The sequence below is a fragment of the Bicyclus anynana genome, chromosome 15, assembly GCF_947172395.1.
Source record: "Bicyclus anynana chromosome 15, ilBicAnyn1.1, whole genome shotgun sequence".
Classification (NCBI taxonomy): Eukaryota; Metazoa; Arthropoda; class Insecta; order Lepidoptera; family Nymphalidae; genus Bicyclus; species Bicyclus anynana.
In genome coordinates, this window is record NC_069097.1 from 10,063,831 (window position 1) to 10,081,944 (window position 18,114).

General features: G+C 36.8%; 1 protein-coding gene across 4 annotated transcripts in view; it reads right to left on the reverse strand.

The window, feature by feature from the left end:
- Positions 1-18,114, reverse strand: part of LOC112043147 (potassium voltage-gated channel protein Shab) — an 81,433-nt gene that overhangs the window by 10,896 nt on the left and 52,423 nt on the right. For all 4 annotated transcript variants that reach the window (XM_024078439.2, XM_024078438.2, XM_024078437.2 and 1 more), the window contains exons 2-4: positions 3,539-3,821; positions 2,538-2,765; positions 1,314-1,620 (exon numbers count right to left, since the gene is read on the reverse strand). In XM_024078439.2, the coding sequence (XP_023934207.1) occupies positions 1,314-1,620; positions 2,538-2,765; positions 3,539-3,744 (741 nt within the window). In that variant the 5' untranslated portion in view covers positions 3,745-3,821. The remainder of the gene's footprint in view (positions 1-1,313; positions 1,621-2,537; positions 2,766-3,538; positions 3,822-18,114) is intronic.

Genomic DNA, 18,114 nt, shown 5'->3' on the forward strand with positions numbered 1-18,114 from the left:
AAGTCGCGGGCGTCCGCTAGTCATGAATAAATCCACTCTAAAACGAAATGCCAAAAATCATGTTTCTTAAATGTAACAGCTCAATTAATTAGAAAGACTTGGCCGACAAGAAAATTCCAGAGCTATTCGGAGAACAAGGCCAATTTATTTAACAAATGTATATATATGCCAAAATATATCTAGCTTATTCAGTATTGAATGACCAATTTTGGCAGCAATATTTGAGGACAGTAGTTGTAAATTGGAACTATAACATTGAAACTGAACTAAATTCGTAACCTATACCTATACTAGTTAGATAAATCGTTGTTTCTCTTTCAGTCTTATTGAGAAATATTGTCAACATTGGAAAAATTACGACATTGTTGAGAACGTAAGTAGCTTATTGATGAAACTTTGCTGAATCTTTTGTTGAAACATCTCGCAAAAGTATAAAGTAAAATATTTAAATAAATAAGGACAACACAATAATAGATAATGATTACATAATTTATACTTACATAGCCATCGTATAATTCGCTGTTGTCGAAAAAGAGATTGTAAGTAGTTTATATTTAGAATGAAGAAAAAAGTTTAGAGAGAAGGAATTGGGACGACAAAATCAGGCAAATTTCGACAAAAGCGATCAGGGTGACGATGCGACATCGGAACACAACACCACATTCCATAAACATACACAAACTACAAAGGTACGATTAAATGTGATAGATGTTATTCATGCACCACAATACAACATTGCATTGCATTATAATCCAACCATGCCTAAAGTTTACCTACTTAAACATACAAAAGTGGCACATTTGTGTCTTAAGGATATATTACTATTACAACTGTACATAATATATAACAACTGTGTATAATATATAACAAATGGTTTAAAGTATTCAATTTACAATAGGCAGTGCACTGGTGTAAAATGTACATTTTCGATTTACAAATAAATATATACAAGTGTATTAATAAATAGATAGTTTTACATTGTGTTATTTAAATAGTTGAAGTAAGTGACATAGTGTAAAGTATTAAACCTACAGTGTAAAGTGTAATAATAAAAAAAATACAATTTGTGGTATAATTAAATTAAATCAAAGATCCAAAGGTTGTTTACATTTTAAAATTTTGCTCACAATACACAGAAGCATCTATTTCTACTTTATTTGAATTTAATATAAAATAATCAATTTTAATTTCTTACGTCATAATAATACCTTTTAATCTTATCTTAGAAAAAATCCTGGGCAGCTTGCTAAAGTAGCAATATTAATTTGGGACATTAAAAAGTTAGATTAATGTAACATCATTCAATACATTACCCTAGCTGCGATACTCGTAGTGGGTTTCTCTAGTAAATCCCACAGCCATTTTTGGTACTGGGCGCATGTGCCTTGCCCAAACTCTTCTTCTTCCCTTTGTCGCAAGCTCTCAGCTTCTTTGCGCATTTCCTCATGCACATTTTCCTTTCGCTGATGATATTTATGCTGGCAACACGATTCCAAATATAGTTCATCTACACCCCAGTACTCGAGGTCATCACTAAATGCCAAAACGCACATTTCATCCACTAGATGTAACTTTCCAGTCCGATAGAAGTTTAAAATTGAACTAAAACTCTTCGGATGTCTGAAAATAAAAAATCAGAATATTGAGAAACGTTTTAACAATGCTTACTCATAGTTCTAAAATTACTGGAACGTTTAGATTAGAGTATTCAACCTAAATGATCAACTATATCTTTAACCTATGCTGCAATATTTCTACCAAAGTTTGACAACAGCAAATGCAAATATGGCTAACATGCTGAATATATTACGAGAATGAAAGGTACGTGTTCTGAATTCAACTCGTAGCGACTCGTAGATTAGTGTTCTACACGGTAATGTCGATCATTTCAATCATTACGAAGAAAAACTAGGCCAGGCCATGATTGGCGCAATGTTCCATGCAGTGTTTGAATTATTGATGCTTAAATTTTTCCAAGAACAAATCAATACTACAGATATTGATTAAATAATTGACGGTTTATATCCAAGAATCAGCATGACCTCAATTGGCTTACCCACATTTAGATTTATTGTTCATTTCATTACGCAAAGTTAGAGCTTGACTGCGATATTAAAATTGGAAATGATTGATAAATTTTGCACGGGGGCGTGATTATCGTAATCCATGTGATCCATACACTGTAACTTTGCGCCAGCATTGCTGTCGAATGTTTGTCGGGCTTTTACTGGTTTGTGCTTTTACAGATTGTGCTCAGGACTCTATCATCTTCTCCTTTCTACCGCAGAATATCAAGACACTGTGAACGACCAACAATGGCATCCCGACTATAAATTGTCATTGATGCAACTCGCATCAGTCTTTAACGTTGCTGATTTTTCTAGGCAATACCACACTAGTGTCTTGTAACCTGCAGCCTACTAGGAGAAATACGAGTAGTGATGTTAACAATAAATGTGATGACGGCAGCGTGCGCCACGAATTGCCGTGGCGCACGCTGCCCACGTTAAGTGTAAGTAGTTAAGAGTTAGACATACCTATCAAAGAAGTATTCGTTGTCTTGCAACGAGTAATCGTCGCAGAGCTCTGTGATGGCCTCGTGCGTGTTGCAGTCGCGCAGGCGACCGAGGCGCGTGTGCGGCAGACGCTCCAGCGTGCGCCACAGCACCTCGTGGCGCACACCACCCACGTTGATGATCACACGCTTGCTCAGAGCCTTCGCTCTGAGCATCATAAAAGGCTCAGGTGGAAGTGACGACATCGATCTGGAAATTTAATTTTCTTACTGTAAACTTCAGTTAGGTTGTAGTTAGATTTTACACAAAACTAAACCGGCTTCAAATATTGGATAAAGAAATGCTCAATATTTCTTAGTCCGACCCAGATCTCGAATATGGACCATGAGGTCCTCGAGGAACAGTATCTGCGTATGCTAAACAATAGGCATTAACTGCCGGGTTAACTCATTAATTAATAGATATTTTTTTTTATTCAGTCTTGTCATAAAAAAAAACTTATCATAGAAACATTGATCTTGATTGGTTAGTTCAGGACTGGGTTTGACAGAATCGCTGCTTTCCATCGTGAACTGCGTAACATATGTGCTCGCGCGAGCGTCTAGTCGCCCGCGCTCCTTCTTGACTAGCGGCCTTGAATAGTGGCTCACCTGTGATTCTAACAAGCAACCAACGAGATAATCTCTTGAACAAAAACAGAGAGAAGTCAACCAATTACGGCACTGCCGGACGTATCGCTATCTCTTTCTACTTATATTATTTAATTAAACAGGACACCAATCTTAGAATAAAATATAAATAAATATATAACGTATGGCAATTATTGCAGATCCACTTGTCACAGCATGCACTACTTAGTGCTGCATTGACTACTTCGTCGGCATGGTTTGAAATTTTGCTCATTTCTCTTCATGAGATATGTCTTCGATCGCATGTTAGCACCACTGGTGTGCGCGCGCTTCCAAAGGCTAGCGTGGGCGCATGCGGCGCGGTCGCCGCGCGGCTGTCAGTCAGCGGCTCACCTGGAGTGTGCGCGCTGCAGAGCGGCGGCAGCGGCGGCGGCGGCGGCGGCCGGCGAGGGCTGCGCGAGTGCGAGCGCTGGCGCCGGCGCCAGGCCGCGGTCGAGCGGCGCATCCTGCGCGGGCGCCGCGTAGCCCATGGGCTCGCGCGGGGGCGAGTCGCCCACGTGCCAGCGCGCGGCGCCGCGGCCCGCCCCCTCGCCTCCCATGCCGCTAGCTCATCGCGCCGTCCTCCGTCTCCCCATCCTATTTTATAAGCGGTTCACGCTCTCTATCCTGGCTCCTTCTGAAAATAACAATTGAACAGTTAAAGGAGATGGTCCATTTCAGGTCCACTCTTGTACCCGGTATCATTAAAATTGAAAAAGTACAAGGATTTTATTAAAATTTATTAACGTGAGTAAATCTAACTGAATAAAAAGAAGTAAATAAAATAAAAACCCAAGTTTTTGATATAAATCAAGATGACGCCCATAGAGCAACTATGACATGGCAATTGACAGCAAACGTCAAATCGATTACTGCATTGAAAACGTCATCTATCCGCCATAGAATTGCAACATTACTATGGGTAATTCATAGTAATGTTGCAATTCTTGGGAGATAATGAATATTATTTCCAAAGAATTTAAAGAAAAAAAGTAAATTTGTATAATTTAATAGTAATGTAAGAATATAAACTACGATTAAAGACATCGAAAAAGAATTTAGGGTAAGTGAATGTTATGTAAATACCACAAAGCTGGTAACAAATCGGCGGTGCTACGAAATCAGTTGTTGGGAGGCGGAAATCACTCAACATTAAGTGACCCACTTCCTCCCCGTTGACTATTTATATAACAAAGAAGGATTACAGAAATTCTTAACGAATTCGATTTTTTATTTTTTTTCCTTATTAATAAAAAACTTCCGGTTTCGACACCCAGGCCCCTGACGTGCCAATAGCCAAGTGGCACGTCGAATCTCTTTCTACGATCGCTAACATTTCGAAAACTAGAAAAATGTATGGGAATGACAGATCTTGATCACGTGACCTGTCGATAGCATATGTCATTCCCAAACATCATTCTAGTTTTCGAAGCGTTAGCGATCGTAGAAAGATAATCGACGTCGACCACTTGGCTAAGGGGGCTGGTATCTTTTGATTGCCTTGCCTTCTATTTTGGTCATAAAAATTGCAATTTTCGCTTGCACAAAAGAAAAAAAGTATACTTAATCAAAATTATATATTGCGTCCAGTAGCTACTCGTATCTTAATATATAAATGCGCTAGGTACATCATGAAATCTCAAAAACCGAAAAGGAAAAGGAAGGAAAGAAAGGATTTTGCGATAGGGCCGGTTTAAGGGGGTCTAAAGATGGCGTGGGCGTCCGCTAGTCAGTCATAATTTTCCTTTTGATAATGATTTTTCTCAAGAAACTGAGTTCTTGACTCGTATACGCAATGCCGTCTTCACCATAAGGGCACACGGGGCCTGTGCCCAGGGCCCCCATTGTCAGGGGGCCCCAAAGGACTGACAATTTCAATATGTTTCAAAAATTGACTTTAAGGAACCTCATAGAAGATTTTACTCAACAGTAATCTCGAAAGAAATCGTTATCGTAATCGTAAGCAGCAATTCTAATATGATTAATGACATATTATATCACACTGTATTTGATTACTTAAAATAAATGGTTATACTTAAAAAAAAATAGTATAATTCGCTGTTTTTAACTTCCAAAAGGGCCCCAAATTCTCGAGTGCCCACGGGCCCCAGACTAGTTTAAGACGGCGATGCGTATACGTTATAACGTTAGAAACAAAGATATTATGTATACGAGAACTGTTTATCATAACAGTATCCCACGCGATATCACAGTGGAAGGAAGCTAGCCAAACTGTGAGTACCTAATTGTTTACACAATAGTTTGGCTAGCGTGTTGTGTTAGCTAGTAGCTACACGTCCGACAGCTATCAGCTAATATTAAGTGTTATAACGCGATGAGCTCAGTTTTATATATTGTTTATCCATAAATCAATATAAAAACTTATCTTTCAAAGAATTTCTCTTACAAAAAAAACGTCAAGGTAACTTTACTCTAACAAGTGGATCGATGTGGTTAGCCGGCCCAATCGCATAAAATATTCAAATTGGTAGGTAGGTCACTATTTAGTGAGTTATTATCTAACTACTTATAAAAAATACATTTCAATCACATTTCTCATAACCACCATAAAGTTCAAATCCCATTCAAACTTAAACATCTTTCTATATGCTTGGTAGTTAGGTAAGTAGGTACAAGTAGGAAGGTATAAAGTCTAGCAAATTGCAATCGAGCCCGAATGTTAGCGGAGATGCATTTGCAGTCTATAGTGGAACGTGCTTCCCTTAAGGTGTATAATGTCTAGTCACTCTAGACTCGAAACTAGCCACTTACGAGTACTTACTCGTAAGCATATACTGTATCATCTCTGCTCGTGTCTAGTTTCGAGTCAAGAGTGACTAGACATTATATAGGTGGTAGGGTAGAGAATTATAGTTGAAACGGCATTCCATATATTCGCATAGCGAGAACTGCAGTCTCAAGGGAAAGGGTGAAGGAACTCGATCGACGTTACCATCCTACTGGCAAAGACGTACGAGTAATCCCGAGTGATTTATCGCTACGCTACGATACCGTTTAGAAACCTGCCGGCGTTGTAACTTGTACTTGAATAAACTGCACCGTTTCAATTGAGGGCGTGACTGTTTTAAAAGGCATTTTTAGATACAAATCGAGTCAAATAGATAAAGTGCCTAATAAGTAGGTAGACCTTGATACACTTAGCAGGCCATGAGTAATTTTCCAAGATATTTTCAGTGAAAATTCTCATTTATCCATCAAACATGCGAGAGCTTAGTGGACCTCCTCCTCCCTCCGGAATCGGGCGCAAACGCCGGTGTAGGTTTGAATCCGATCTGGGGCATGCACCTCCAACTTTTCAGTTGTGTGCATTTTAAGAAATTAAATATCACGTGTCTCAAACGGTGTAGGAAACACATCGTGAGGAAACCTGCATACCAGAGAATTTTCTTAATTCTCTGCGTGTGTGAAGTCTGCTAATCCGCGCTGGGCCAGCGTGGTGGACTACTGGCCTAACCCCTCTTTTGAGAGAAGACTCGAGCTAATCAGTGAGCCGAATATGGGTTGATAATGATGATGTAGTCGCGAAACATAACTTCATTTAACATAATACTTGATATCAGACTTGATTTGCCACACATTTAATAATAAGGATATTATCATTAACATCTGGTAGCAAACTGTCAAACATTAATATTTCAAGCCCGCTAACCCGCATTGGGCAGCGTTATGAGTCTAAAATCTCTGTTTTCCCTCTTCTATAACCAAGCTTCCCTTGGTCGTTTATTGGGCCTTTAAAATAGGCTGATTATGATGACTCAACAACAAAACTAAACATAATTCTACCTATTAGTAGACGCCGCGTGGTTTCACCCGCGTGGTTCCCCTACCCGAATACGGGGATAATAGCCTATAGCCTTCCTCAATAAATGGGCTATCTAACACTGAAAGAATTTTTCAAATCGGACCTGTTCCTGAGATTCAATCACTTCAATCAAACAAACAAACAGACTCTTCAGCTTTATAATATTAATCTAAATTCAACCTATACTTGGAAAAATCTTCGATATTTCCCATTTGGTAAAGATATAAAAGGGGCAACATGCTCACGGGGACAAGATCGAGAGGAGGGTGAGGCGAATCGATTGCCAGATAGCGTGGCGCGCCCTGTGGCAGGCCTTCTGAACGACTATAATCTAATAATAGCCTACATTGCACTAGCCCACTCCATGTAAACAATGCCACCGTTTCTATGGCCTATTTCACTATCATAATGTAAATTTTATTTGAAAAGGAAAACGCTTGCCTCAGCCACTGGCGTACCTACCTACCTAGAATGATTATCGTTACATTTTATAATTACCTACTTAAGTAACCTATTAAAAAAATCCTAAAAAGTGACATCTTTTTTATCTACATTTATATTAAACAAACATTTGCAAATAATATCTATTTAGAGTCCTTTTGCTGTGTGTTTGTGTGATTGTGATTTGCTTCTTCGTTTCATATACGCATAGGGAACTCTCTCCCGAAGTCAATGTTTCCTAATTCTTACAACCTGGGGATCTTTAAGATGAGAGTGAATAGGCATCCTCTAGGCAAGCACCTTTCACCTTAGGTTACATCTACACTTAACGATTGTTAGGCCATTTCTACACAGATGGGATTGTATCGCAGTATTACCTTCTGGCAGTGACTGATGGAATTTTTTCAAGAGATTTCTTTTTTTATAGTTTCAAAATTCAATTGCGAGATTTAATCCACACTGTCCACAATTCATAAGCTTGCTTGCATAAATAAATTGATAAAGTAAAGAATTAAATTAGCCTATAGGATGATGATGGACCTAGATGAGACGCTCAACTTTTATATTTACAAAAATTTTTGATTCTTACTAAAAATTTTTGAGCGTCGGAACGAGGGCTGCTAAGTTGTATAACTATTAATTAAACAACAATAAAAAAAACAGCTGGTTAGTAACAACTTTTAATAACCCTTGTGATTGATACTCGTACAATTTGGGAGGAGGGGAGTTCACCAAACCAGCGGGGAAGCGCGTCATTTAGCACGCGTAGAAGCCTAAAGGTATGCAATTATTATACTGTCGTGTGCTCGAGTTCTCCCGAAAATTACACTAATGAGTACAATAAAATGTTTGTAGAAAACAAACAGATGTCTCGTAACAAGGCCAGGTTTCTTGGAATCTCTTACGATTCTTGGGACCATTATTATTTTTTAAAGAACCGAAGAAACGATAACTTGTTTCTGTTTTATACGCCAACGCCAACAAATTTTGATATATTCTGACTGATATATTCATCATCATCATCATCATCAGTCTATTTTTATAATCTTATCAAACAATAACCCCCTAATAAAGGGAATTATTTCTTCGTAGCGTGATGAAAAGTATCTATAGTATACTATACTTTCATCACGCTACGAATAATAGGAGCAGAGCAGTGAAGGGAAATGTTGGGAAACGGAAGAAGTTACTCCATTTTTATAGCGATACTACTGTAAGGGCTGGATTAAAGAGCTCTAAGGGCGGACGAAGTCGCGGGCGTCCGCTATACTTAATATAAAAGGAGGACACACACAACACAACACTATTCGCTATGATATAGAGTTGGTAAGTGATTGTTAGCGTTGGCGATCCATGAAATCTGATACATGTTTTTACAGTGCAAGTAATGCATTCGCTTTGGCATTACTTTACATGAAAATATTTTTGGTGGAATACATTTTCCTGAATTAGTCTGAAAAACTGCATTAGAAGTGGGTAGGTACGTGAACTTAATTGAGGTTTTCCTAATATTAAATACGTTGTATTTACACATTTAATGCATATTTTGTTACAAATTCGTATCGTTTACGTAATCTTTTTAAACTCAACTCGAGTAAGTTGTATAAGTCTATGAGCTCAACGGTTTAAAAGAATGGCATGTAAGCGGCATGTTATTTAAATTGTTAAGTGGTCTGCACAAGTCGAGAGTCTCTAGTCTCGCTGAGAAGTGTTCTCAAGCACTTATCCAAGATTAGCTATCTGTTGCATAGTTTCTTAAAACACGACAAACTCTAGTTTACACAATAGGGTAGTTGAGTCATATCAAATTTAATATAAACAATATGAATTTCGTATAAAACACGGAATAAGGGTCCGAAATATATCGATATTAATTACCTAATGTATGTTAAGGATTCCTTAAAGCAATTAAAATACTACGTATTTTTAAAATTTTCCAAATCTCATAAATGCTGTCGTCCATTTGTGACGTCACTAACACACTTGATTATTACATCGAGTGTGTTAGTGACGTCAAAAAAATATGAAAAAAATTTTTTTTCAATTTAGTAGTACCTAAGACCATTAAAAAATATCAATAGTATAAGACCATTAAAAAAAGGTGTCAACTAGCCTATTGAAGTGCGTGATTGAACACTAACCGTTTATAAACCAACCGTTAACCACAGCAGATAAACCGGAAAACATTCCTTGTTTATTTATACTATGTTTATTAATCGGCCGTTTATTTTTAAATGTTTAAAAAAATATCCGTGAACTCGAACCTAGAAGTGCCCCATCATCATCATTAACAACTAATATTCGGCTCATTGTTGAGCACGAGTTTCCTCTTAGAATGAGAGGGTTTAAGCTAATAATCCATCACGCTGGCCCAATGCGGATTGGCAGACTTCACAAACGTAGAAAATTAAGAAAATTTTCATACTTAAATATTCCTCACGATGTTTTTCCTTCGCCGTTTGAGACACGTGATATTTAAATTCTTAAAATGCACATAACTGTCACGGACCGGATTCGGTTCGAACCTATGCCCTCTGTATCGCAAACATGTCATATCCACTAGACTATCACGGCTCTAGTGCCTATAAGTGCCTACTTCATTTATATTTTCTTGATACCCTTGATTTATAAGTGTGTAGAAAAGATTCTAATAATAAACGAAAGCAATAGTGACTAAGGTTCGAGTTCACCGACATTCGTTTAAACATAATCAACCGTTTAAATAAGTTAAACGCCGTTAAGTCCAAATTTCCTGTTCACCACAGCTCATATGCCGGTTAAGGACGTAAATCGGGCGTTTATCGTAACCGAGCGTGGATACCCCGGTTAAGACGTCTTTGACAGCCATAAGTGCAGGTTATGTTTTTGTAACGCTTGCAAGTTTCGCGAAGATTACTTTCTCAACTACCAAAATACAAAGGACCCGTAAAATTATAAAAGAGTTTATTTTTCATTTCAGAAATAATTCATTTTCTCTCGTAAATAAATCACTTCTTAGCTTTGAGGTTTTATGCCACTGGATGCAGGCAGCTTCGTTTTCGAAACAAAAAAATATAACAAAATGACAAACATTTGTCAATTTGACATGGTACATAATAAATCGGTGTTTCCAATACGTATTTTTCTAAATCCCTACAAATCGAAGCAGAAACTCCCCAAATTGGGGAAAGAACATACCGCAATTTCCCATAAAATCCCCGCCATTTGGGGAATTCCTCGCAAGTTGGCAATGCTGTTATAGATAATAAATAAATTGTTCATAAATCGTTCACTCGTAGTTCTCCATCGCTCGGTTTACAAACCAGAGTCAAAAAGCGTCTGGTGAACAGGAAAAAAACGCTCCTTGTTCAAACTATGTTTAATATTTGACGGGCCGGTTCTGCAAACGCCGTTTATATGAAAGTCGGTGAACTCGGGTCTTATTATAAAACATGATCGGTAATTAAGGTCACTGCAGTCAAGCAAATAAAAAAGACGAAAGAATAATATTTCCATCCAAACTTTTAATAAATTGTTCCCCGTTCTGAATGCTTGTGATATACGAGAAAACAGACATATATTTATCATAATATTCTTCGCTGCGTTACAAGAAAAATAAGCAAGGCAGCGCGCCAAGAGGATTCAAGGGAGATGCCGAATATTAAGCCGAGAAATATATTTGGCAAATGTGTTAAGTAAGTAAGTAGGTCACGAACAACTCTTCACGCTATTTAACAAGTTAGCTGTTTGATTTTCTGTGCCTATTTGTGTATATTATACCTAAACCTTTATTTACGTGTGGAAATCCTCATGGATACCTTCTCACCACGAGGAGGCAAGACGGTTATGTCGGACTTCAACCAACTAAAATCCCACACAAATGACTGGGCCACGGAAATGTTTTAATAAGCGACCGCAACCAGAACATCAGGCTTTTCTTTGGTATTGTTGAAAGCGCGTCGGGAACACTAAGAGCGTTAAGCGTTAACTGGATGACTTATTTCCGGTGGGTGACAGATTCCCTGTATCTATCACCCGGAGGTCCTCGACAAGGAGGCATTATACCTAAACCTAACCTAATCTAAACCTATTTATCTAATAATAACAGTTTTGTTTGCACTAGGTATAATATTATAAAGAAGGAAAGTTTTTGAGGTGTAGAAGGTAATCAAATATCTGAAAATTAGTTCATCATAAGAAAGCCACGTCATTTTTGATTATCATGGGCCGTATCATATACTTTATCCCCATATTCCCACGGGAACCGGAACTACGTCGGTGAAACCGCAGAGCTAGTTACTTAATAAACGGAAGGTCTCCTAATGCAACATAGGAAAAGCACTGCACTGTTTCAAATTAACGTTATTGTACTAAATTTGAATTGAGATTATAACCAGAGCTTAACACGTAAATTAGCATTATTACGCACGAAGTACAAAATTTATTCACAAACGTCCATAAAATTTCATCACCTCATTATTTTTTCGTAGCAGAAATCGAAGTACTTATCTACTTACGTATATAAAAGACTTATACCCATTTATTTATCACACACAGACAGCTAAACTATATAATAATCTGATATTTTCTTTCTATTAACTCTACTTGTACCTACGTCTACTCCTTTGTTCCACATCCATGATAGAAAATTTCCCGGAAGCTAGTAATCTCCTACATATAACTTTTCCAACGAAAAATTCATTCCTTTATGATACCGGTAGCTGGCGGACAATGAAAATTCCAAGAAAACACACACACTATAAGAATTTTCTCGATTATTTTCTCTTAGCACAAAGATCGACATTCCCGGAACAAATTAAATTGTATAATATTTTCATAAACCGATCGCTGGCTTCTGGAATTGAAGGTTATTTCTGAATATCAGACGGAAGTTATTCAATATGTTCCAGAAGCTTTCATTGTAACACTTTGCAGTAATGATTTTATCCTTTCCACGTTTCATATATACGAGTAGTAGGTACGAATTTTATAATACTAGTAGACGCCACGCGGTTTCACCCACGTGGTTCCCGTTCCCGTAGGAATACGGGCATAAAAGGTAGCCTATAGCCTTCCTCGATAAATGGGTTATCTAACACTGAAAGAATTTTTCAAATCGGATCAGTAGTTCCTGAGATTAGCGCGTTCAATCAAACAAACAAACTCTTCAGCTTTATAATATTAGTATAGATAGACCGGCTGCGAGAGCTAGACATTTGTTTTAGGAAAGCTGAAAGTTTGTCAACCTTGGTCCTAGGTAACCACTTATAGGGTTCGAACTGTGATGGCTTTGGAAGGTAGCACGTTTCAAGGGACCCTAAACCGTTAAAGTATAAAGCGTATTTTTTTATATTTTGCTCGGCATAATATAAGAAATCATAAACCAATCGCCAGAAACTTAGCTTCGCGGCAACCCTTCAAAAATACCGTTAAATATTTTTTTAACTTTTAAAACTTCAAGGGTCTTAAAATAAAATTTTATCGATTATATTATTATTAAAGATTGACATTGCCAAGAAGTAGATTAGGTACGTAAGAGTCTGAACGGGCTGAGCTAGTGTGGCCCGATAACGTCACGCACATGAACTAAATTAAAATTAAAATTCTATATCTTGAAACTACAAAAATCATATAGCCGAATGTAGAATCTCCTCCTTGTTGGAAGTCGGTTAAAAATAATTTCTTTCACGAGTATTTTTTATTTTCAATGGAGAATACAGACAGATGACATTTAAAATTAGTGAACATTCTCTATTGATGATCTGGATCCTTGAATCCTGCTACTTTCCAAAGCCAGCTTCCGTGGCGCAGTGGTATGCGCGGTGGATTTGCAGAACGGTGGTCCTGGGTTCGATCCCCGGCTGGGCCGATTGAGATTTTCTTAATTGGTCCAGGTCTGACTGGTGGGAGGCTTCAGCCGTGGCTAATTACCACCCTACCGGCAAAGACGTACCGCCAAGCGATTTAGCGTTCCGGTACAATGTCGTGTAGAAACGGAAAGGTGTGTGGATTTTCATCCTCCTCCTAACAAGTTAGCCCGCTTCCATCTTAGACTGCATCATCACTTACCACCAGGTGAGATTGTAGACAAGGGCTAACTTGTAAAGAAAAAAAAGGAAAGTGTCTAAGCTCCATAACTGGTTACCGCACCTTCCTATAGAAGAACCACAGGCTGACAAAGTTTCAGCTTTTCTAAAATGATGCTACATTTGGCTATCGTAAGTTCTCGGTCCGATATAAAAAGCTTTTGAAAATGTACAATGCTCTTTCACCTACGCTGAAATTTATATTTGGAATTTTCAGGGTTCTGGGGGAAAGTAAAAGGGCACAACGAAAATAGCTCTTTTTCTGCTTTTGTAAAAGCAGTATGTTTACTGTTTACTTTTATAACAAGTCTTTATAAATAGACTAGCGGACGCCTGCGACTTTACTTTAGTCGATGTAAGCTTTCAACCCCTATTTCACCCTCAGAGGCACAGAGGTGTAATACCACTAACTTCTCGATTCTGGGCTGAGAATATATCTGAAAATTTCTTAGAAGAAAGAAAAGCTCATTTGCTTGTGATCGAAGCTAACGTAGGCTAACCACTGGACTGGAGTCAGTTTTAAAAATTCTTGAATCACATTACATTTCCTATTTTTTTCATGATTTATGGACAATTTTTTTAACCGTAACTTTAAAAATGAAGGACTTTCCATACAAAGTTTCAATCCCTATTTCACCCCTTTTTCAATTTATTTTCGCGATAAGAAGTATCCTATAACCTTCTCCGTATTATAGTTTCAAATCGTGCTAAGTTTCATTTAAATTTATTCAGTAGTTTCAACAAAAACACGGACAGACAGACAGACAAGAAATCGAAAAGAAATATTGTAGGCTTCAATATCGATTATATAATTCCCTCCAATTAAAATTTTCAATATATCTTCAATGTACAGAATTTGACCTGTTACAGTTTTATTATAAGTAAAGATATATATAGATTGAGACTGTATGGACAGACCTTCCTTCGTAATGTAATAAAAGCTGAAAGTCTGTCAGCCCATGCTCCTAAATCCTAGCATAGGTTAGTACGGTAGGAAACAATGGAGTTTGAACTATGGTGTCTCTGGGAGGTAGATAGTAGGTTTTAAGGATCCAGACCCTCTATGTACGTTTTTTTTATATTTTCTACGGGGTATCATGAAAAAACTAGTCATCAGGCGCTCAAAGTTTGACCTTTACAGTGTTTTCGTAGTATCACGAAGCTAAGTGCTAAACCTGACTTTGAAACCAGAAGATACACAAACGGTGAAATAAGACCTTAATCATCACCATTTATTATTTCATCAGTATCAGTTGAGTATACTTTTCTTTAACAGAATCCTCAAAACAGTTAGACCTGCCAATGCATAATTTTAAACGTAAATGTTAAAAAATATTTACTATGAGGCTACTATGATAATGCTTGGAAGCCATTGGATCAGCTTCCACCTTCACACAGGAAGTAAAACTAAAAGAAATTGTAATACTTTTAACAATTTTTTTTGAAAAAGCAACTGTTAAGTTTCTTGTCGGCTCTTCTCAGCAGAATCTGCCTAAAATACTTGAAATAAATTAATTTTGATTTGATCGTAGCTACTGTAAAAGCTGGCACTTTACTGTGTGCCCAGTGGGAGTTTTCAATGTGTTCATACTGTTGCTATCGCCACAGAAAACATATGTACAAGTATCGCGTGAACGTAAACGCGAATTTATATGGAATTGAAACAGTTGTGCAGTAGTGCCACTAGATTGCGCTGTTTCGATTCCTTAGAAATTCGCGTCTACGATAACGTGATCGTCACAGTATCAAACTGCCACCAGGCCCTCTGTTCAACCATTTTAGAGTTTAATGGGGATGATGACTAGGTTTGAATATATTGATTTTTATGATACATTCGGGTAAATAAGGTCAATGTTAACTAATTTATACATAAAAAGCAAAGATTGTCTGAATATTTGCAAAATAAATAAGATTATAAAATTTCAAAATCTATTAAAATTTTTTATCGTAATTAGATGAAAATTCATACAGTTTTAGCTTCCTTACATTAAATGTGACATTTTTCAATAAATGGATTATAAACATAAACACACAAAAAAAAACAAAGATATTAGTAATTTTGTTTGAACGCCCATACAAACCTAACGATCAGCGAGCCAACGACGTCACTAAATCGTGCCATTTCGTATGGAGCGTTTTTCAGGGATCCGCGGCAGCGCCGCAAATCTGACCCTTTAAATCCTTGTAGCACCGAAAGTAATGATCGCAGATATCCTGTTACTTTTACAAAATTGCTTTACTATTAGCATACTCTTAATTTATATACAATTTAAAAAACTGTCATCATCCCTAATTGAGTTCTTCGTATATATACTGTACTAACAGTTGGTACTATTAATACAGTAGGTATCTATTCACAAACCATATATGTATATCATCTTATAATTTCACCATGAAAAATAAAACGTGCTTAACGTTCTTTGTTCTTGCATAACAAGGTAATTAGAGAAAATTACGTACATTTTTTGTTGTAAGTAATACACGTATAAAGCATTTCATCCTTTTTGTAACATAGCATTATAATTATTACGTTATTTTTATGAAATATTACTTTTACGAATTCAATCTACTATGTACTAATCTTCTAAAATCTCGTGTTGTGCCGTATGTGGTCGCAGTTCCAGAAACGGATTGACTGATTTTGATGAATTGTTTGCATAATAAATTTGGTAGGTATGGGTACAGGTTCTAAATTTCCACGACATCATACCGAAACGCTAAATCGCTTGGCGGTACGTCTTTGTCGGTAGGGTGGTAACTAGCCACGGCCGAAGCCTCCCACCAAGACACAAAACATACACGAAATTGAGATTTTATGCCTACTGACAATCCATCTTGGATATCATACAGTAGGTAGATGACATTTAGCAATTTATTTAATGTTAATAAAGACGAAATTAGTGAAAAGGCCAGCAGATAAATAGTTGCTATCAAATGAATAATAAGAAAAGATAGACATTCATTTTAAAATACCCAATAATTGTTCTTTTCGCTTGCCTATTTCCTTTGGTCCTCTTACCTTTCTAAGCGAAGCTTGAGCTAGAAATAGGTACGATTGTAGCGGAAATTATTCTAAGATCTCTCGGATTTCAGACCAACCCCGGAAGCGTTGAGTTATTGAGTTTATGTAGTGCATTTAAAGTTATAACACGGTTAGTAGCTACCTAAGCACGAACACAGGCTCGTGTTTGTGTATCTACGAGTACCTATCTATCTTAACCAGAGTTCCCCAAACTTTTTGTGTCGTAGACCCCTTGCCATGTTTTTCCGTGTTGTGTATACCGCCTACTTACCTGATATTGATTTCCTGTAAATTTCCAACTGTAGTGAAGTTTAGTGTTAAAAACTTAAATATATAATTATAAAAACACATGTTAATTTATACATTTATTAATTTAATTTAAATTAAAACTACTCAAAATCAATTTTTGCATCTGTTATGTAAAATATATGTAACATTAAATAAACATAAAATAAAATAACATAAGCAATAAGTCAATATTTTTAGTGAGAAGGATAAACCTGATGCTTTAATAATAAAGATATAAAATAGTATTATGTAAGTAAATAGGTACTATCAGTGTATGTGTTAAGATCTACTATCGTGGACCACCATTTTCATTTCGTGGACCCCCAATTTTTTTTTCTCTGACGTTCATCAGGTTGTCATAGACCACTTTGGGAATCACTAATTTTAAACTAATCTATCTAATCCACACTTGATATGTCAGACTATGTGCAAGCGGTAAGAAATTTACTGCTTTTCTAAGCAGGTAGATACTTAGATAGACCAGGCGATGTGAGGTATCGAGTGTGCTTATTTCAAGGATCGCATTCTGAGTCTGTTTTGAACTCAGAAATGCATATGTAGATTAAATAGATAAAAATTAAAAATACTTGTTTTTGTTTCGTTTTAACTTTTGATTACTATCAAGTTAATTTTCCGTGAAAAGCTTCATCTTGATGAAACGCTCAACTTATTTATTTACGAATATTCTTGATTCTGGTAGCTAATACAATTACCAGGTATAAAATTTCTGAGCGTCGGATCGAGATAATGTACCACACATTTTGTAGGACATTTTGGCTGTTGTATAACTATTAATTAAGCAACACTAAAAAGGTTTGTCACAAAGGTTATCAAACATGTCGACGACGACGTCATTGTCGTCGTACTCTATCTACACTCAGTGGCGTTCACAAGGTTTTTAACTAGGGTATGGGAAATTCCTTCTGTAATATACGTTAGTAATGACTCAGAGTAGGCAGGGCATTTTTGTATCTATGCATCTAAGTGCACACCACTTTAAACGCTCTATTCAATCATGGCGATGGCTAACATAGTCAACGAAAATGCAATGGATCTTTACGTACAGACTAATAGTACGAGAGCCGGTATAAGAAATATATACACTCATCTGTTATTTGTTTGGGATATGAAATAAATGATAAGAAATATTCACATCGACACATTGCACATAGGTTTCCAAGTGAAATGGCTACCGAATAGTATTATATGATTATTTTTTTTTTTTGTTAAATCTAATCTCCTTCCCTTTGGTTAGGTGGTTTTTTTTAAAATTGGTTAACTAAAAAAATCT